Here is a 23,531-nt window from a genome sequence, read left to right as displayed (position 1 = left end):
AGTTAATGCAGGAAACATGAGTAAAAGTGCTAAAGATATGTATTTAATGATTTAACTTCTTATCATTTTAAAAGAATTTATCCAACTTTTTTCACAAAACAAAATTCAAAAGTGATTTTTTTTGCTATAAAGCATTAAAGTGACTTTTTGCTCATACTTAAACTTATATTTATTTTTTTAATGTAAATACTGAATATAAGAAGAATTTGTCTCCTGAATGTAGGGAACTATACGTGGAGAGTTTGTGTTGCAATGTGTCTAATGACGTGAAACAAATGTTCATTTCACTGTTAACACCCTTTAAAGCAGCACATTCTGCAGCTCATAATCAGTTGGTCACACAGGAAAAACTCCTTAATGAATTCAGCTGCCAGAACAGAAAACTTCAAAAGCACAGGAGACTGGCGTTCAAGCTGCCAGCGCAAATCTAAATAGGATTTTTCACATTCATAATGAAGTTTAAAACAGCGTGCTCCTATTTCCTGAACCTTTTTACTGGAGCGGTCTATTTTGCTTTTCCTCAGGTAACATTACATGCAGTGTATACATATGCATTACTTTTTACATTAATTTAGTTAAATCATATAAGGTGTATAAATATGTATTACTTCTTGATGTCACATTTAATTGCATGTAATCTAATTTATGCTTTCGAACTGTCCATGACTACTGATTATAGGGTGCAAAAAGAAATATTTAATATGTAGCTGATGGTTTGTTGGATGTGATTGCCTCAGTCAGTCAGACTTCAAGATGTATATTTTAATGCCTTTCTCAATGAATTTATAAACAAAATCGGGGTTTGACATGTTCTGGGGAAAAAGTGAATACCTGCTATTGCGCTAAGATAATATTTTACAAATAATATCTGAAGACTTATTACACAAAGCAGAACAGTGATAATTAAGTGAGCATACACCTATTGCCATATTGAATTGCCTCATAGAAGGCCACATAGAAGGAGACATTCATTTGCTCCCTGGGCCAGCAATAGTAAGATATGCTGAACTTTTGGCCTGAAGTGGATATACTTTACTATTCAGACATTGATTGGAGTGGGACCTGAAGTCAGTGACACATAGTAGACATGAAAGTGAACCGTTTAGATCTAATATGGTAGATGTGGTGTGGTTGAGTCCTCATGCACACTGGACGTTTTTACAGCTGCTGTTTTTGGCTTTTGACATTTTTTTCTACAGCCAGTAAAACCCCCAGCATGTTATCCCTATGTGTCCATGCACACATAGACTGTAATCAATGTTTTTTGGCTGGGGCATTTTTTGGCTGGAAAAAAACCCAGGACTAATGGGTTTCTAGAGGAGTTTTTAGCTGTAAAAATGCTGAAAAATGTGGTAAGCCGCCGCAAACCAGCGTTTTCGGATTTTTGTTTGGTAAAAAAAATGCTAAAAAATGCAAACGCATGAAAACGCTGCAATTCGTGGCTAAACGCTAATGCAAAAATGCTAAAGAAAATCTGAAAAACGTGACTTTACACAGCTAACATTACCAGCATTATTAAAACTGAATGTCGAGAGCAACAAATGAAGGTAACACTGGAAGATGTATCTGGCCTTACCATGAAAGGACCACTTGTTTGAATGTTTTCCTTCCATTCCAAAGGTTTCCAGTCCTCCCTTGCCAGGTAGTGTAAAATGTCTATTAAAATTGACATATTTTTAGAAAGCATACAGTGGATTTCAGTAGGTCCACTAGCGCACTACAGGTAGCTACTGGAAAGTAGAATCTCGGTACAACTCCCCTTGTACTAGTCAAATGCATTTTTCTGCATTAACAAATGATATGATATAGTTTCTGGTGATAAAATTTCTGTGCAAATTTCTGCACAGATTTTCAGAAATTCCCTGTATATAGTCACCATTCTGACAAAGTCATCTGCAATATTTTTAAATATGCATTTTTCAGTAAATTAATACACAGTGATCCTTCCATACCTCCCTTGTTCAGGCCTTTCTTCTTACAGCATAGACCCTGTCCTTATCTCCCTACTGTGTTCCTGTGTTGTTTTCCTGTCATATAGGTTTCCGATGTCTACAGATGGCCTTTTCTGCAACAGTGTTGGTCAACTTGCTTGATGTAAGAGGCCCTACATGTGACCCCCTACCTTCATCAAAGGCAACACACAATTCAGCAAATGTAATGTTACAGAAAGTTGTTAGAGACTGCAGACATACAACAGGCGATGGTCAGAGGCTGGTCAATGAAAGCTTTAAGAGATAGTTATAGAATTGAGACACATTACATGAGACTACTAGAGATTACCATTAGTAAAGTGTTACTAAACCCAGGATCCTGCAGTCACTATATCTGGTCTCTCACAGTACACACAACATGGAAATGAAATTATTTTAGTAAATATAAACTTCTAAATACCTTTTCTCATCAGTGGTTTGAGCAGTCTTGTGACTTCTATCAGTGTCCAGTCGAGCACTGGTTAAAGCTTGAAGGGGGAGTTTTAATTCTTCTTTCACTTTCCTATGAGACTGCAGGACCACTGGCCCTCTGTCTGGACAGTGCTGATTGGCTCTGTGCTGATCACATGCCCTTTCCCAAGAAAAAAACCTCTCTAGCAATACACACCAAGCTGAGCATGTGCAGCTTGTCCCCAAGGCTCTGTTCTATCAGTAGCTGAGTCAGGGACAGTGAAAGAAGGGGAGGATCAGAGAAGACAGGATTAAACATCCTTTTTACACAATGCAGAGGATTAATCCCTTGAGTTTCACAGTGAGTATAACAAACATGCTTTACTGCATATACAGAGAGATTTTAATGTTGTGGGTTTAGTAACACTGTAAAACCCTTTTGTAAACCAATGCTTTCGCATTTGTGCTCCCTACAGCTGGCTTTGTGGGGCAAATTCAGAATTTTTCTTGGCACTATAAAAGGTCAGAGGAGAAAAAAAAACATAAATAGATAAAAGAGATGGACATCACACAGACAAAAGTAGGTTAGTGTGAAACTACTAGAAGCCTTTCTAAAGAATATTTTTCTTGTACTGGCTCGGGTGAGCACCAGAATACAAATTACAATCTTTAGGAACCATGAGCGCCACAAAATAAGTGCCAATCTGTGATTGATTAGCTGCAAAGGAGGGAAGGGGAGACATTGGGGGTCTAATAGACACTCCTTGTAGTGGCCCTGTCACCTGCCCAATGCTATCACATAAGGGGCTTCTAAGCCCCCTTGTGATAGTAAATAAAGTTCAATTTAAAAAGAATTAAAGTTTAAAAAATTGAAAAATAATAAAGTTAATTTAAAAAAGTGTAAATGCACCTCTGTCACTTTATCCAACTGTAAACACATACATAGGGCACTCATATGTAAGAGGCAATTGCGTCATACATGTGAAATATCACTGGAAATATCAGAGCAAATGTAATAATTGTAGGGCCATAATTCAGGATTAACTCTAAACTGATAATAACCTATAAATGCTTTTAAAGTGTTACCTATGGACATTTTTTTGCCATTTCATGGATGTGTGCAATTTTAAGACTTATTGGTTATCTATTTACTCAGTGCTAAATAATTAGGTATACTATTGTGTTTGGGTGCAGAAACACTCAATCTAGTGTGTGTTTATTGAAAATATGAGCAAATATCTTGCAACATAAAAAGCTATAACTGCCACCATGTTTTCCCACAGGGTTTCTGCTTTCAGAAAATACATAGTTGTTTGGGGATTTGTAGTAATTGTCTAGCAAAAAAATGCAGATTTGTGAGAAAAATTAAAAAAAAAATTGCTCTTGTAGACAAGAGGTTAAAGCAATCCATGTCTACAGGAGGCTAGTTTATGAAAACTATCCAAATTGCAATCGAATTAATAGTACTAAAGGGCATAAATAGGCCTGTGAAAGACTTGGAACACCCTTGGATACTCTGAGGAAGTCAATAATGCAATGAAGCATGTATTTACTCACTGTAAACACAATGCACATATATCACAGTCCTTCAGTAGGCACAAAATATGCTTTAATTACTGTGCCTCAAGCAACAGTCTCATGGGTATAACCCTCAGCACAATCATTTAAAAAAAAAATGAAACTCTTGCATTACATATGGTTTTGTGCATATATAATATAGAAATAGAGCAGACACTTTGTATATACCTACCGTAAAGAAGACCTTTTTTAAAATAGCTAGAAGGTAGTTGGCTACCTGAAACTGTTGACACAATAAGTATTTACAATATAGCGAAAATATATATATATGCACAATATATTATTATTATTATTATACAGTATTTATAAAGCGCCAATAGTTCGCTCAGCGCTGTACATTACAAAGGGGGACAGAACATGTGACAGAACAATACCAATACAATGCAAAACATTGAGGGCCCTGCTCTTTCAAGCTTACAATCTAGGAGGGAAGGGATGGTGGCACAGGAGGAGATAGCTGTGGGGGATGGAGTGGTGGGAAGAGTGGAGGAGGTCGGCAGGTTAGCAGGGGGTGGGGTAGGCTTCCCTGAAGAGATGGGTTTTCAGGGTGCGCCTAAAGGAGAGGAGAGTAGGTGATAATCTGATGGGTTGGGGCAGGGAGTTCCAAAGGATGGGTGACACCCTGGAGAAGTCCTGGAGGTGGGCATGGGAGGAAGAGACCAGGGAACTAGAGAGAAGGAGGTCTTGTGAGGAGCGGAGTGTGCGTGCTGGGCGGTACTTTGATATTAGGTCAGTGATGTAGTTCGGGGCAGTGTGGTGGACGGCTTTGTACGTCAGTGTTAGAATTTTGAATTTGATCCATTGTGCAATCGGAAGCCAGTGGAGGGATTGACAGGGGGGTGGCGGAAACTGAGCGGTTGGAAAGGTGAATGAGTCTGGCAGCCGTATTCAGGATCAACTGAAGCGGGGATAGCCAGCGGCGAGGCAGGCCAGTGAGGAGGGAGTTGCAGTAGTCGAGTCGTGATATGATGAGGGAGTGGATGAGCTGTTTAGTGGGTTCTGGGGTTAGGAACGTGCGTATTTTGGCGATGTTGCGGAGGTGGAGTCTGCACAAGTTTGATAAAGATTGGACTTGGGGCTGGAAGGATAGGTTGGAGTCCAGAATGACACCAAGTACTCTGGCCTGCAGGGCAGGTTTGATATTGGTGTTGTTGGATGTGATGGAGAAGTCAATGGGGGGTGGGGTCCGGGCTGGGGGGAAGACAAGAAACTCGGTTTTGGAGAGGTTCAGTTTAAGGAAGTGGAGCGACATCCAATTTGATATGTCGCTCAGTAGGTGTGTGATTCGGGCGGATACCGAGGGGGTGAGGTGGGGGGTTGAGAGATAGATTTGTGTGTCGTCGGCAAAGAGGTGGTAGTTGAAGCCGTGAGAATGTATGAGTTGGCCAAGGGAGGAGGTGTAGATGGAGAAGAGAAGGGGCCCAAGGACAGAGCCTTGAGTGACCCCAACAGAGAGGGGGAGTGAGGGGGAGGTGGTAGCATTATAGGTAATGCTGAAGGAGCGTTACTATATTGCCAAAAGTATTGGGACACCCCTCCAAATCATTGGATTCAGGTGTTCCAATCACCTCCATGGCCACTGGTGTATAAAACCAAGCACCTAGGCATGTAGACTGCTCCTACAAACATTTGTGAAAGAATGGGCCGCTCTCAGGACCTCAGTGAATTCAAGCATGGTACCATAATAGGTTGCCACCTGTGCAATAAGTTCATTCGTGAAATTTTCTTGCTTCTAAACATTCCATGGTCAACTGTTAGTGGTATTATAACAAAGTGGAAGCAGCTGGGAACAACAGAAACTCAGCCACGAAGTGGTAGGCCATGTAAAATTACAGAGCGGGGTCAGCGCATGCTGAAGCACAAAGTGCGCAGAAGTCGCCAACTGTCTGCAGAGTCAATAGCTAAAGACCTCCATACTTTGTGTGGCTTTCAGATTAGTAGAACAACAGTGCATAGAGAGCTTCATGGAATGGGTTTTCATGGGTGAGCAGCTGCATCCAAGCCTTACATCACCAAGTGCAATGCAAAGTGTGAGATTCAGCAGTATAAAGCACACCACTACTGGACTATAGATCAGTGGAGACGCTTCTCTGTCCGGCAATCCGATGAAGATGTTTGGCGATTGCCAGAGAATGGTACTTGCCTGACTGCATTGTGCCAAGTGTAAAGTTTGGTGGAGGGGGGATTATGGTGTAGGGTTGATTTTCAGGGGTTGGGCTTCGCCCCTTAGTTCCAGTAAAAGGAACTCTTAAGGTGTCAGCATACCAAGACATTTTGGACATTTTCATGCTCCTAAGTTTGGGGATGGCCCCTTTCTATTCCAACATGACTGTGCTCCAGTGCACAAAGTAAAGTCCATAAAGACATAGATGACTGAGTTTGGAATAGAGGAACTTGACTGGCCTGCACAGAGTCCTGACCTCAACCTGATAGAACACCTTTGGGATGAATTAGAGCGGAGACTGTGAGCAAGGCCTTCTCATCCGACATCAGTGCCTGACCTCACAAATGCACTTCTGGAAGAAGGGTCAAACATTCCCATAGACACACTCCTAACAGACTTCCCAGAAGAGTTGAAGCTGTTATAGCTGCAAAGGGTGAGCCAACTCAATATTGAACCCTACAGACTAAGACTGGGATGCCATTAAAGTTCATGTGTGTGTGAAGGCAGGTGTCCCAATACTTTTGGCAATATAGTGTATCTCAACCAACATTAACTATTTTAATCCTTATATTGCCAACATTAGTAAGTAGATAGGAAAGTATAATAGATTTACGTGTTTAAATTTTTTCAACATTTCTTCATCTGCTTCCTTGTTTCTGGTCTAGGTCAAAATTATATCATACATCAGAGGAATCTTTATGGGCATTTTTGTTTGTGGAGGGGAAGGAGGGGCTTTCTCAGATAAGCACACCCTGCTGCCTGTACACCTGAGCTAAGGACAGATAAATTCCAGGATGTAAATGCTACATGAATCATCTGCCCTTACTCAGGGCAAACAGAAATGGTAGGGGTTGTTACTAAAAGTAATTTTACAACAAAATAAAGCATGGAGACATGGATGGATGGGCAAGTTTTCTTTGAATGTAAAAAATGAATCAAAAAGCGTTTTCAGTTTGTAGTGTTCAGACAGTTTAGTTTAGCTCATTATGCAGTCTTTCATCACATTAGCACTCCAACATTTGCGATGGTGAGACTTAGATTGTGACCACCAACAAAAAGTTGCTTGATCCTTTAGTAAATAGGGAGGATCTAGGTGGAAAATACAAGCTAGAGGAATCGATCAGCCATGAAACTATAAACTGCAGCAAAACATCAGCCCATCATTACAAGGTTAGGCAAACAAACAACACAGAGAATGTAACTACATTAACCACTTGCCCTCCAGAAGATTTACCCCCCCCCCGTTCCTGACCAGGCCATTTTTTGCGTTACAGCACTGCATTACTTTAACTGACAATTGTGCGGTCATGCAATGCTGCACCCATTTGAGATTTACGTCCTTTTTTTCCCACGAATAGAGCTTTATTTTTGTGGTATTTGATTGCATGTGAGTTTTTTATTTTTTTACGCTATAAAAAAAAAGGCCAACTATTTTGAGAAAAAAAACAATATTTTCAGTTTTTGCTATTAAACATGTCCAGTAAAAACATTTAAAAATCTAATTTTGTTATAAATATAAGCCAAAATGTATTCTGCTACATGTCTTTGCTAACAAAAATCCCAATACGTGTAAATTAATTGGTTTACGTGAAAGTTATAGCATTTACAAATGGCGGTATATATATATATATATATATATATATATATATATAGAGATTTTTTATTTTTACTAGTAATGGAAGCGTTCAACGACTTATAGCGGGACTGCGGTGGGAATTATGACACTGGGGAGAACTGACTTAGTGTCACTGACATCCCCAATGACACCAATACAATGATCAGTGCTAATAAAAAGCACCGACACTGTACTAATGGCACTGGGCAGTTAGGGGTTGACATGTGGAGCAATCAAAGGGTTAACTGTGTGCTGTATGCTGCTTTACATTGTGTCCTGTGTGTGTGCTCAACTGTAAGCACACTGCTTTGCATTGCTGTGCTATGCACAGCTATGCAAAGCAATGTGCAGGAGCTGATGGGAGAGAACTGTATTGTTTACAAACAGTTCTCCCCCCCATCGGAGATGCTCAACAATCACCGGGCGCCGGAAAGTAATCACTGGCTGGAACCCGGTGATTGACAGACGAGGCTGTGAATGGCGGCGCAAGTAGGACGCATGAGCCCCCTACCCGAACTGCAAAATCAACTATAGATGCTGCCCTCTAGTACTACTTCTGCTATAGGCAGACGGGAAACAATTAATACGTAGTTACAACAATAAAAACATTAGGAAGCGTAAAATGCCTTTCAATTAGCAACAGCATGTTTGAGGTTTTTGTAATATGTAGTGTCCATCTTAAAAAGCATTTAGCTTATTTGATTAAATCAGTTGTTCAGGTGTTGTGTTGGTTTAAACTGTTTTACTTAAAAATAGATAATGATCTTTTATCTGTTTTATATGCTGGCAGAGCTACTAAAAGATCATTGATTTTTCCACTCGGGGTATTTAACAGCAGCTTATAAAAAATGACTATCATTAGAGAAGAAATGTTAATGCTGAATGCAGCCTTACCTTTAGTCTTGCACAGACATCCACCAATCAAGGCATTTTGATATTTGCATACCTCCTCCCAAAAGCCAGGCCACTGCTTGCATCAGGGCTGATGGCTCTTGAGAGGAGTACTGAGGATGGTAGCTGTGATGTTTTCAGGAAGCTCTTTATTGCACACTGCCAGCACCACCCACAAGACATGATCTGTCTAAATTGCATAGAGAAGCATCGAGACCCAAAGATGACATCACTGTGTATGAAATAAGATATGTTAGGAAAACTCAAATGTTTTTTTTTTTATAATTTCATTAGCATGTTTATAGGGGTTGAAGGAAGAAGTAGGGAAGACAAAACATAAACAGATTAAATTTTAGCTTTAGTGTGCCTTTGTAATCTCAGAATGTAATATACTTTTAATGTTGTAAAAAGGAGTAACAAAGTAAAATAATTTGCTAGCAATTGCTTTTCATCTTCAGTAGTGACTAAAATAGTGTAATTCATGTTTCAAATAAAGTAAACTAAAATACCTTTTGCTTCATACATGCTTTTGATTGGCAAGATGTTATTGGTTTCTAGTATGATAGTTAAAACAGTGTTAGGTCTCATTCACACGAGCATAGTTAAAGCAATTCTAAAGGTTAATTTATTTTGTTTGGCAAAATAACAAACATGTCTATACTTACCTATTGTGTGCAGTGGTTTTGCACAAAGCAGCTTGGATCTTCCTGTTCCCGGGTCCTCCGCAGGCTCTCATGGCTCCTCCTGTCTGTTGGGTGCCCCCACAGCAAGCAGCTTACTATGGGGTCACCTGCTGCTGTATCCATTCACACACAGAGCCACATCTTGACCCCACCCCCTCTCTCTCTTCATTGGCTGACTGGCTGTGATTGACAGCATCAGGAGCCAATGGCTGCCTCAGCCAATGAGGAGGCAAAGACCAGGAACACCTGAGGCTATCATTCACATCACTGGATTGCGATAAGGCTCAGGTAAGTATTGAAGGGTCTGGGGGCACTGCTGCATACAGAAGGTTTTTCAGCTTCATGTATAGAATGCATGAAGGTAAAAAACCTTCAGCCTTTACAACCACTTTAGGTATGCCTGCATGAGGGCCGTGTTTGTATGCATGGGGATGCACAGTTGCTTTGTTTATGCACTTGCAGGGTGACCTATTCATGTCATTTGGGAACCCTCAGCTGAATGGACACAGACGCTACTAAGCCCGGACTGGAAGAAAAAATAAGCCTGGGAATTTTAGACTGAGCAGCCTTGAGCGCGGGGGCCTCTCCCTGGAGCACAATGATAGAACTCCAGGGGTCATTCACAAGTGTGACCTTTGCAAGCCTGGTAGTTCCGCCACTGGTGTCAGTAGTTTTTTATTTTATTTTTAATTTTTTTTACAATTATTTTATTTTTTTTAACAATTTTTTATTACAATTTTATTTTATTTTTACAATTTTATTTTTTTTTTACAATTTTTTTGGAGCCCTTGGGTGCTTTTTTGAGATATCAGGAATTTAAACTGACCCCTGACATTTCATCTTTGAGACAGAGATAGGAGATTGAGGACATAGTCCTCAATCTCCATCTCTGCAGCCTCAGCAGCAAAGAATGAATGGACAGAAATAATTCTACTCAGAGCTTCCTGTTCATTCATAAGCTGAAGCATACTAAACACAGTTAACTATACCTCAATTATGAATGGACAAAGTCAGTGATTGGTACCAATCACTGACTGTCCCTTCAGACATGGAAGGCACTGGTAAATTACATATTTATCAACCCCTTCCCTGTTCTCCATTCTGGAGAGAGCACACAGGGGCGCAGAGATAGCACAGGGGGACCAGGAGAGAGGACTGGGGCAGCATATAGAGGGGCAGCAGAAAAAAGATGGATAGGAGGGGCAACGGGGCAGCATATAGAGAAAACCGATCCATCTATTTCTCTCCTGCAGCCTCTGAATGCCTGCAGGAGGGAGAGGAGAGAAACAGACATTCAGCAATGGCAGGAATGAAATGGAAGGATAATTTCCTCTATATGCTGCCTTTGCTGCCCCGGCTATCTAGGCAGCTCCGGCACACTGGGCAAATGGCCATTGAGCCCTATGGCCAGTCTGGGCCTGACCACTACTCTCAATTGACAGCTATGCTGATGCAAGTCCCCGCACGCATACAATTTTCATGTCTGTGCAGCTGTCCATGTCCCAATTGACATGAATGGGATTGCCCGCACAGGGATGCATGGATGCATGTGTGTATATTTAATTGTAAATGAGGCCTTAACAAAACGCTTGTATTCTAACCTGAACCAGTAAAGTGTAAGAATCTTCTTGGTGATCTTCTGTGATGCTACCTACAGATTCTCCAGTCACTAGATAGGAAAGTTTAAAGATGTATATTAAATCATATGATGTTGGGCAACCATCACATGGAAATGAGATTTCATATGGTCACTGTATGGCAAAAAAATTATATATGAAATCTGCTCATGCCAGTTATTTGCTTTTGCTAAAATTTAAAACATTGTCTTTCAAAAGACTTTGTCGAGCTGAAATTTGATCAGTGTTTCATATGTTGTTTTATGGACCAGCTAGTCATTACAACTTTCTTGTGCAAGTTTTGTCAATCCGCTTTCGATTTCCCAAAATCACGAAAAGTGAGGGCATCTCCATGGTGTTGTATCCAATCAGGGAGAATCTTACATTACATTGTTGCTAGATCTAAGGAAGTTTGTACACAGAAAACCAAAAACAAAAGTAAGCTCCAAAACAACTTGTGGGACCTTACACAGGACTATGTACTCCTTCCCTAGTCCTATGTGACAGGGCAAATCACAATGCAACCAACACATGGCAGACTCAGAGTAAGTCACATGCTCACCAGTGGTCAGGTATATCACAAAGTTGATGTAATCAAGGGAATAAAAGCTTCAGAAGTCATTTTAGGTGCCAGAAAATTTTGTGGAGGCTCCTGATTCTCTGTTGAATATCCCTGTGCTCTTGGTGGTTGTCCAACTGATATCAACAAAAGCCATATTAAATGCAATTCAATGTAGATAAACCACCAATAGGTTCCATAGGTTTGGTACACCTACATGCATGTATATTGTAGATGTCTTATGTATAGATGTTAATTATGTTATATTTTACAGCCATCCTGCTCCAGTGTGTGCGACGTATCTGACATGTAGGTTTGATATTTTATATGCTGTTTGTCCTTATTCCTACGTCTTTCTCATACAGTTCACTCTCTCATTTTCTTACATTTTAGATGTGTTAATTATATTGAACATCCTATCCATCTGTGGTATATTTGGTAAGTGTGCATAGTAATATATGTAAACTGCCTTGAATGTATACAAGGTAATATTGTTGTCATTACCCTTCCATAGATATTTTACAAATACAACAAAAGAAAAATACCAAAATAGATATTTTTGTATTCAGCCACAACGAATGTGTTACACAGAAAAGACAGAAAAATGTCAGAAAAGTGACAGAAAATGTCAGAAAAGTGAGAATGAAATAGAGAAAAAGTGTTTCCTTTAACATTTTAATTTCTGAAAAATAGTAAAACAAATTCATAAAATGGAATACATGAATGAAATATAACACCTCTAATAGTCTCATTCCTAGTAATGGTGTGGAAGCAGGGATTTCAGCATTTACTGATATTCCTCAAATAGAACATAGGGTTCACCCTATGACTTAGAGCAACTACTCCCTACCCTCCCCAATCCTGAAACACACAAATATCCAAATTAAGCCATTTACTGAAATACAGGGCCCTGTCACCTTGTTTCTGTAATCACTCTAATCATAAAGGCTTTATACAGTTTTTAAGTTCTCTCTGTTTATACATGCTTATAGCTATATCATTATATCTTAGTTATCTCTATAATTGATTAGGAAGAGAAAAATTACAGATATTTTAGGTCAAAGAGCAGTAGGAGGAATTTCAAGAGTCCAGCAACTGGGTTGCAGTAAGATGAGGTGTAATCACAAGTAAGAGGTGACTTGGAAAGTGTGTGAGAATCACGATGCGGTAGCACTCTTTTCCTGTATTAGGGTCCAGGATGGAAGGGAGGAAATATGATTATGGTATACTAGATGTCTATTAATCTAAATGGAAATCAGGGCCATCTTAATAGCATCATGGGCCCCTGGGCAAAGTAATGCGTTGGGGCCCCTACCTGCATGCCCCAATTTACGCACCTACTCTCAAGAATTAAAATATAAATAGTACTTTCAGTAAAATTGATTTTAACACCTTCCCGCCCAGTCTATAGCAGATTGACGGCCGGACGGGACACTCGCCATTGTGACTGGGCTTCATATGACGTCCAGTCAAAACGAGCCACACACGCGGCCGCAGGTCCACGCAGCGGCACAATCTGTCACCGGCTGTGTCCGCGGGACACAGCCAATGACATATCACTACACCGGCCTGTTGCCAGTGTCATGTGACCGCTGTGGCCAATCACAGCAGATCACATGTCAATTGTATATAATGGATGGCTTCCTGTCATGCCATCCATTGTATACAATTATGTTGTTAGCTGTGACTGGTCAAGGCAGTCACATGATATACACAGGGCCAATCACAGCCCTTCTGTATCATGTGATCAGCTTTGCCCAACCACAGCTAATCACAACAAAAGACTGAATGAATCAGTTTTGTTCAGTGACAATGATTGCAAATATCAATAAAATACATTGGTATTAGCAATCATAATGTGTTAAAAAAAAAATCCCGGTCACTTGCCCAGAGTAGTTCAATGTTACTATGGTAACATTATATTGCTTTGGTCACAGTGTGCTGAAAAATAAAATTGGAAAAAAAGAAAAAATTTAATAAAAAAAAATTACATATTCAATTATTATTTTTATTATTATTTCACCGAAGAAATGTAGCAGAATACATTTTGATCTAAATTTATGAAGAAATGTTATTTATTTGCAAAATTTTATAACAGAAACAAAGAAAAGTGTGTTTCTTTTCAAAAGTTTCAGGTGTTTTTTGTTTTATTTAGGAAAAAATAAAAAAACTCAGTGGTGATTAAACACCACCAGTGTGTGATAAAAATGTCATATGGGTACAGTGTTGCATGACCGCATAATGGTCATTCAAAGTGTGATAGCAATGAAAGCTGAAAATTGGCCTGGACAGGAAGGGGGTATAAGTGCCCGCTATTGAAGTAGTTAAACAGTAAGAAAGCATGCCATAAATCAAACACAAAGGGCATAATATGTGCGGGGAGGGGGATAGGGTAGAAGGGCACAGTACAAGGGGAGTCAGAAGGTCACAATACTGGGATCAGGAGGGCACAGTACAGGTTCTGGTCCATCCCGGGACAGATTAGTAAAATATGTGACTGTCCCAACAAATCTGGGACAGTTGTCAAGTATGATGTACTGCAAGATTATCATGGGGCCCCCATGCATCTGGGGCCCCTGGGCATTGCCCAGGGGTGCCCATGTATTAAGTCAACCCTGATGGGAATTACCTATTGGCTGAGATAGTTTATGTATGTAAACCTTTGATAAATGGGTAAGGTGACCTGGGTAAGGTGAGCTGGGATACTGAATTGACCATGAGGTTGTGGTTTGCCTCATGGCGGTGATAGCAGCCTGTACAAGAGACAGCGTCAGTCAAATCCCATATCGGCCTGTGGACTATCTTGTGGTGAGAACACCACGACTTTGGTGGTACTCCGGACGTAAGTCCCCTACCTTATTTTACCGCTTGTTCTAGTGGGACATGGATCTCTGGATTGGATTCCAGTCTTAGTTTTCTAGCAACTACTAGTTTTCATTCTCAACTACTATGATCACCATCTGAGGCACCCCTTCTGGTCACATGCTACCCAGGTCACAATACTGAGACTGTCAAATTAGGCCCAGCAACAACAATGCTCCTTTGAGAGATTTCCTCCTGAAGGTTCAGAATGATTGCGCTCTCTTTTTACTGGAGGGCGCTCACGTTTCTAGCCAACCATCACTATGGCCCTTATCGTTTAATTTGATATTAAGGCATGACCACACTTGATTGCCTTATGAGCCAACTACTCTCCGCACAGCATTTATGAAGGCAGCTGGACTTTTGTTATTATGCTTCTCAATTTTGCGAATTCATTAATGTTGCTGAACTGTTTGAGGTTTATAGTACCCTATGTGCCTTAATTTTTATGGCTGTATGTTTATTTATTTCCCTTAGCCTTAGCTTCCATTAATAATGATTTGTCACCCCCCTATGCTATATCCTGACTCTGTCTCCTTACACTGCTTGATGTTTGCAAATAATTGGTTAAATGCTCCCTGAAGTAGAGGTATAGAGTCTTGGGATATATCAATCAGGTGACTTGACATCCTGTATTTATAACATCTGACCCAGGGTTTCCAAATTTTTAAAGAGACAACGTTGTCATGTTTTTAATGGCGACGGGTGGAGACATAATTCAATTTTCGATATTAATTTGTATAATGTTTTATTATTATGCAGTTTAAATAAAGGTATAGTTTCAGTTAAACTACTTGGATCATTATGGGGGCTTTCCCTTATAAATATTTTTCAGTGCATTCTTTTGGTACTGTGACCTGCACCTAATTAAAGGTGAGTTAGTGAACTGAACAACAATAATTACTATTATTACTTTCCCTATATGGTGTTACTGTATTTGGTATACAGTTCCCCTTTTTTTACTTTGTATACATGATAGAATATATACTACCTATTCACTAGAACAGGTGATAAATTGACGAATCGAATAATTTACCCCATTTTGGGTAAAGGAGGATTGTCCATGGGACCCCACATGACACTTCCATTCCCTTGCATCTCTCTGGGTTATAGAGGTCGATATGGGGTGATCTACAATGGATGGTTCGTTGGCATGTTCCATGTGCATTTCCCAGCTGGTATGTGTTCATTGCTTCCATTCTTACATCTTTAACGTAATTTTATCAGTGTGCTGAAGGACCTGTAGGACCTTGTCTACATTTTTTCACTGTTTCTACACAAGTTAATGAGTGATTTATCTATATGACCTTAATAAAAAAAACCTTTTAATATGGCACTTGTCGGATGCCTTTGGAATAACTTTCTACCTTTTATAGTGCTCTGCACATTTGAGGGCTTTACAGCTGTATTTATACTGAGATTAAATTATACACAGGTGGACTCTATTTACTAACTAGGTGACTTCTGAAGGCAATTGGTTCCACTAGATTTTAGTTAGGGGTATCAGAGTAAAAGGGGTTGAATACAAATGCACACCACACTTTTAAGATATTTATTTGTAAAACATTTTTAAAACCATTTATTTTCCTTCCACTTCCCAATTATGTGCCACTTTCTGTTGGTCTATCACATAAAATCCCAATGGTTGTAACATGACAAAGCATAGAAAATTTCAAAAGGTATGATCACTTTTTACTGTATATTTGAAAATCGATCAATCCTGAAGTACTGACTGCCAATCTTATTTCTTTAGGCCCAAACATGTCAGGACAGTACATATATCCCCCAAATGACTCCTTTTTGGAACGTAGACAGTCCGAGGTATTTAGTAAGAGACATGGCAAGTTTTTTGAAGTTGCAATTTTTTGTCAGAATTTTTTAGAGAATGACGAAATTAAATAAAAAAAAAATGTATTCACAATTTTGTTTTACATATTGACACAGCTGGTGACGGATCTCACCACAACGAGGCCCGCGGGCACGTTCAAGGCACGATCCAGGAGGACATCATATGATGCCCCCCAGATCGATGAACGTCCCGCTCAGCCATCATTTTGCTATTGACCAGGCGGGAACTGTTTAAAATAGAAATGAAAGGCAAACATTTCTGTATAGATATAAAAAACATTATATACACATTTTTCCCTTTTTTATAGGTGGTTACATACCCTCTGTTCTCAGCTGAAAAAGAGCTAGGGGAGGTGAAACTGCAGAACACTGCAGCTAATTGCTGTGGGGGGAAGTGTCAACACAAGCTTGATCATTGGATTAGGTCCCAGCATAGCCAGAACCTTGAGCACGCTGTGCTCTCCTGCTTAGTGTAGTCAGGTTTTAATAGGAAAACAGAGGGGCTGGCAGGAACAACTGGGATTTTACACAAAGGAAGCCATACAAAGAGAACAGGATACATTCTCACACATGTACATGATGGTACAGCGGGCACATATCAGGAATATGAAATGTTGGGTTTACATAGTCTTTAACTTAAAGTGTTACTAAACCCACAACAGTAAAATCAGTCTGTGTATGCAGTAAAGCATGCTTGTTATACTCACTGTGGAACCTAAGGGGTTAATCCTCTGCATTGTGTAAAAAGGCAGTGTGATCTTTTCTTCTCTGTTCCTCCCCTTTTTCAAGTGACCACCTCTTATCTCCTGATAAGACAGACTGAACCGTAGGCATTTTGCACATGCTCAGTCTGCTGTGTATTTTTAGTTACATAGTTAGTCTGGCTGAAAAAAGACAAAAGTCCATCTAGTTCAATCATATAAAAAAAATTATAAAAAAGATATAATCCTACAACCACAGTTGATCCAGAGGTTTTTTTTCTTGGGAGAGTGCATGTGATCAGCACAGGGCCAATCAGCACTGGTCAGACAGAGGTCAGGGGTTTTGCATTCTCCTAGAGCAGAAAGAAAACTCCTCCTACATGCTTTAGCTAGTGCTGGACTGAACACTGATAGAAGTCACAAGACTGCTCTACCGGCTGATGAGAAGCAGTTTAGCCGTTTATATTTACTAAAATAGTTGCATTTCCATGTCCTACAGTATGTACTGTGGGAGACCAGGTATAGTGGATGCAGGGTCCTGGGTTTAGTAACACTTTAAGATGGATATTGTTACATATGCACTTTATTGCACTGGATATAACTTTGAACAGGGTTTTGCACTTAATCTATAGACAGATTGTGGACTTGCCCAAGTGGATGGATATTTATGGCCATTGCTTGATTAGCACTTATATTGGTAATAATTACTAGGGCTATTTATTAATGTAATCATTATTTGATTCTTATTTAGGTTGTGGGGAAAATATAATGATTTGTGGGTGATTAAAAACACTAAGAAGACAACTTTATTCACTTTTTTATCATCTGTTTACTGGGTGAAGTCTATGTCACTCACAATGCTTTTTAAAATAGGTAACGTTGGCAATGGGGGGCACGGGGTACTTTTGTGATATTAGAAAACATTATCTCACAGCAAATAAACCTTTATGGAAAAAAAAGCACTAGAAAGCAGACTCGGTCATCAAAATATCTAATAATACTTATTCCCCAAAACATCAGTATTGTCATGAGTAGAAATGAATATTCAGAAGTAAAACTAAATTATATGCTTCTCTGGAAATGAAATTGGACTCACATAATATTAGATTACTCATAGCAGTAATGCAGCTTTGTACAGGCAATCTGGTGTCAGCACATTTCCTGGGTCTTTATGTTCACTGTTGACTGAGTGTTTTGTTTCTGCTTTGCTGCTCTTCAAGGAAAATCAACAGCCTATTATTTACTTATTTGTAGCTTTAAACCAGGTGAATGCAATGCTTGTCAATTCAGTAAGCACAGTTTTTATTGAAACTTTGTGACATATATTCCACATTGTCACGCTTCATGGATATAGCATTTCCCTATGTTTTATTTAAATAGCAAAATGTAGAGATGCATACTGTTCAGTATCCAAAAAGTTTGCCGCACATATTGTATGCCCATACCAAGGGAAGGAGCCAAGTTAAATCTGTGCTAAGTAGTACTGATAAAGATTGGACTGCATCTGTCAAGTCTGGCTTGCAATGTGTGTTGTATAATGCTGCTACGAGGGGCGTTCAAGCCAAACCAGGACTTTTGAGTTTATATAATAAAAGAACAAATTTCAAGGAGTGGAAACTGCATTTATTTTTTGACATACTCCCCTGCTACATTTATACACTTATCCCAGCATTTAACCACTTGCTGTCTGACCCATGTATATAAACGGCCGGATGGGAGCATTGCAGGAGCGGGTGGCCATTCATAAATATCTTCCCCGCTTCCCTACCTGTGTGCTTCCTAGGAGCGCGTGGCACTGTGATCCGGTGCCCGGAGGACACAGTGGAACACGATTGCTGTACGGGACCTCTGTATGAGGTCCCGATCATGTGATCACTGATTGTCCACTCAGTGATCACTTGAATAGTAGTAAACAAGATGTCACTTCTTACATTATTGCTTACTACTCGTGAAATCTGTGAATGATCACAGAGGTCACATGGTACAAGGCTATTCACAACAGCCTTGTACCATGTGGCAAGCTGTGACCAATCACAGCTCTCACAGTATTTCTCAATGACTGCAAGAATGCAGCCAGAGAGAAGGAGAAATTATTGTTTTTATGGCCTTTATGGGTGTAAAAGCAATCAGTGTAAAAAAAAAAAATCTTCATCATCCCCCACAAGTAGTACAGTGTCACTATGGTGACTATGGTCACTTTTATTTCAAAATGTTTGGACTTTTTCATTTATATAGCAAACAAATAAAAATTCTAGTGGCAAATAAATACCACCAGTGGCAATTAAATACCACCAAAATAAAGTTGTATCTGTCTAAAAAAAAATGCAAAAAAATTCATATGGGTACAGTGTTGTATGACCACACAGTTGTCATTCAATGTGTGATAGCACTGAAAGCTGAAAATTGACCTGGACAGGAAGGGGGTGAAAGTGTCCGGACTTGAAGTAGTTAACTAATGCCTGGAAAGCTTTGGCATAGAAACATTTGTAAGTATGCCTGAACCACTCTAGGACAGCCAGCTTCGCTTCATCATGATTGTGTTCACCGTTCCCACAGAAAGATTTGTCACTTGTGCAATTTCATGGCAGGTTATGCGTTGATTATCCAGGATCAGGCGGTCCATGTGGTGAAAGTTCACAGGAATAACTGCTGTGGGCTGGGAAGCACCACAGCCGGGATCATCAATGATGGACGTACCACCATATTTGAAACGTTTACACCATTCAAATTTCTTGCTGAGTGTCTCATCACTGGACTGTACTTGAAGCCTTCTGTAGATATCCGCGGGTTTTTCGCCTTTGTTCACAGAAAACTTCATCACCACATGCTGTTCCATGCACGCACTGACACTGTTATCTGCTATCTTTATTAACGGTCTATAGGCTGGCCTGTGACATGTATGACACCTATCACTAATAGGACACACTTGCCACTTTCTACTGCATATGGTACCACCATGCTAGCATCTTTTTTTTACCTGTAAAATGAAAAGTCCAGGTTTGACTTGAACGCATCTTGTATAAATTAGGCATGAAGAATTAAAGCAAAACTATACTCTAATGTTGTTAAACGTTAAGGTGCTCCCATCTTAGCCTTTGATCTGCCGCCATCATGGTGCTGCATATGAGCTATGACACCAACCATTTGATGGATTGTCATTTCATTTGGGAGCTGCCATACTGTAAGCATATTAGCAACTGTAACAGTTATCATTCAAGGCATGCCTTAAATAAGGATTCATATACTTTTTGCCCAGTATTAAACTCTTGTCCCCAGATTTATATTATTATATGCTATAAAAGTGTAATATGAAATGGTATATTGAACCATTTCACCCCAATGGTAATTTGCCAAAATTATCAGTTATCAGAGTACTTAATAGGAAATTACAGCTGTATCACTTCTTATCAATTACTGGGTTTACCAGATTTTTTTGCTAATAAAAATGGTGTCTTTGCCAAATAAGTACTTAATGAGTTTGACTCATATTAAGGATGACATCTGGTGATAACCATGACCAATCCACTACTGTCTTCCCTGCATCTTTCAATTTAATTGAACTGGTATACAGTATGTGATGATGATGGTGACCACATTTTCACAGTGATATTTCATCTTCATTTCTTCCTGTAAACTAAATTTAGATTAGACTGAACTCCTACATTTCACTTCTTATCCGGTTTCTATGGCAATGGTTGGAAATGAGCACAAATGAGGGTTTTTTACATCCCTGAAAAGTTGGTGAACATAGATTTCAGAAAAATGTAGTTTTTTGCAGATTGCAAAGGTATAATGGTCTTAAAGTGCAATTACACATTTGAAGCCAAATTGAGAGCTACTTTATATTTGTTTCAAATTCACATTCACATAACATAACAACCTGAGAGTCAAGACTTTTTTTTAACTAATAAAACATGAAAAATTAAATAACATGGTGCATTTTTTACTGCCAACCTGAAATATGACAGAGGTTGCTAATAGAAACTAAGAAAATTAACATACAAACAGTTGTTTAAACATACTCATAAAATGTAATGTGACTGGCCTTACAATTAAAAAGTCAAAACAGCGTGACAAAATGCGAGCATTACTGGGACTATGAAAAATGTGCAGAACCTTGGGATGGAGTAGAAAAGCAAGTTCTGCAATATACACATTATAGCATGCTGTGGAAAATGGAGGTCTTGGTTAAGTTGAACCTAACAGCGGGCACCTGGGTGTAGTCACTGTATACGCAATACATATGCCACTGCTCTTTTACTTCTAATTACTTTGTCAGTCCCACAGATACAAATAAACCTCAGGACAAAGGATCTTTTTTTAAAATATATTTTTAGTTATTTATGCTTTTCTGCACTCAAAAAATATATCACTTTGCCTGACAGTCAACGACTCTCTGATTACTGAAGACCAAGAACTGAGCAATCAGTTGTTTTTAATTGCTCAGTGCTCAGTCTTAGACCAATGCTGCATCCACCTAAGTGAGTGTGTGTATGTATATTATATATATTATATATATATATTTTTTTTTATTTTTTTTTTTAATTATTATTTTTATTTACACCCCCCCATACTAAAACTAGATCTCAAAAAATGGAGATTACCCAGGACTTTTTTTTTATTCTGGCCATGTTCATAATACAATTGTTACAATTTTACAGCACTTAAAAAAAGCTAAAGTTTGTTAATAAACTGCAAACTTGCAAATATACTTGCAAGCAGGGGCGGACTGACCATTTGGAAACTCGGGCACTGCCCGAGGGCCCGGGGTCAGTAGGGGGCCCCATGAGATGCCCCTGGTACCTTTTTCATAGGCTTTTTTGAGTTTGGGCAAGGACACAGGGGCCCCATGATCCCCTATTGCCCGGGGACCCCATGAGTTGTCAGTCCGCCCCTGCTTGCAAACTTCGGAAAATATTGTCTACTCAATATTTCAGATGGGAAAAATGGAAGTTAGCATTACCACTGAAGCACAAGATTATAAATATTTTAATTTTGGTTTAGCCTCTAGGGCTAGTTCACATTAGATACAGTTCAGTGTGCTTTTTTCTGCATCAAAAATGCATGCACCGTGTTTTCCATGAATTCCAATGGCCCTAGTTCACATCAGTGCAGTCAGTTCCAGTCAGTTTATGGTGCAGAAAAAAAATTAGAACATGCTGCATTTTTTCTTCACAGAACTGTACTGGAACATAGCAAACTGCATCAAAACTGCACCGGAACGGAGTGCGATGTTAACTGTAAGCAAAAACATATCCAGAATGCATCCTGAGTGTGTTTTTGTGGTGTGAACTGGCCCCTAAACATTTTCATATACAGTATATACAATTGATTTAATGGTCCATATATAATATATGTTCCATAGGTATGTTATATATGTTACAGGGTATTCCTGATTGTTCTTCTGATTGTGTTGGTCCGTTGTTTGGTGGACTGTTGCCTCCAATGCTGGATAAAAAGAAGAAGACTCTCCAGAAAAATGGTCACTGTTGTCACACTGAGCGGCTTGGATTCCTTACAAGGTAAAAATGAACAAAAATTGTGGATTGAACTAAGAGTATACCAACTGTATTATCAGGTGGTGGAAATCTTTATACAATAGCCTTGCTGATAAAAAAAAATAATGAAATGTTGACAACTATAACAGTGAGTATATTAGTTCATTAACTAGGACATTTAACGAGAACACAGTTAAAACCCATGAATTATACCCTTGATGTACAGTAGGTGGTGCACAAAATCTTTACATATATCATATGTGTGGAAAAATAAAAGCAGCTTTTCTTTCTTGTAGGAAAAGAAATTTCACAACATTCTAATCTTCAGACATGGACTTCACATGGAACTTCAGAGACCACATTTTGTGCTGTAAATCTTGGAGGGCTAGAGGCCGGAGCCCCTCCTTCCTATGAAGAACTGTTTTCAACAAACAAAGCTCAGCTGGAATTGTGACCACAACTAGTTTATTACCTTTCCAAAGCAAAGGAGAAATCCACTTAGCAGGGATTAATAAAGCTGGGTGAGGACAGTGTTATCGTTCTCAAGCTGTCAACCCATTTATCCACCTGCCCTAGGGTCACAGATTTTTTAACCACTTTCCATGGAACTGGGTCCAGTGAAGGCTGGCCCAGGAAGTTGAGAGTAGAAAATGCCAATACCAGGTATTCCATTTTAGAGATCAAATGAATTGAGGAACAGAGCTAAATGCTTGCTGACTGCCTTACTTTACTCTGTCAAACCTTACTTTTTGGGCATCTCCTTTAAATCACCTAAATCATGATTATTCAGTAAAGTATCAGAAAGAGCACTTCGATTTTAGCCAGACAAGAAATGTTTGTTTCTGTGGTTACTGCACATTGCACATAGCTTTTGCCTTAATTAAAAAGACCCAGTTGTTCTTTAGACTTAAAAATGGTTTAGAAATTATGTCTATACTTGTAATTACATTATCTAAGCATTAAACCAAGTGGAAAAAGGTATATGTCTTCATGCATAATATACAGAAATTTTGGTGAGAATTTTATTTGTACAGTAAGTGGTCAATATATTTTAGTAGTTAACTGTAAGAAGACACCAATAAACTTGAACAGTTAGCTATTAGCCATATGTGAATAAAAGTTTTGATCGCTCTTA

The 23,531-nt window shown here is 39.2% G+C and overlaps 1 protein-coding gene across 1 annotated transcript; it reads left to right on the top strand.

The window, feature by feature from the left end:
• Positions 1–384: 384 nt before the first annotated feature.
• On the top strand, positions 385–23,531 carry TMEM207 (transmembrane protein 207). Its single transcript, XM_089680180.1, has 5 exons — positions 385–524; positions 11,762–11,796; positions 11,881–11,925; positions 22,284–22,420; positions 22,693–23,531. The coding sequence occupies exons 1-5, from the start codon at positions 453–455 to the stop codon at positions 22,848–22,850; spliced, it is 447 nt and encodes a 148-aa protein (XP_089536306.1). The 5' UTR covers positions 385–452; the 3' UTR covers positions 22,851–23,531.

Source organism: Staurois parvus, unplaced genomic scaffold (genome assembly GCF_062004578.1).
Source record: "Staurois parvus isolate SC_StPar_1 unplaced genomic scaffold, SC_StPar_1.0 ptg000235l, whole genome shotgun sequence".
In the NCBI taxonomy this organism is placed as follows: Eukaryota; Metazoa; Chordata; class Amphibia; order Anura; family Ranidae; genus Staurois; species Staurois parvus.
The sequence above is the reverse complement of the archived record's forward strand: the minus strand, read 5'-3'. Positions and strand labels throughout refer to the sequence as shown.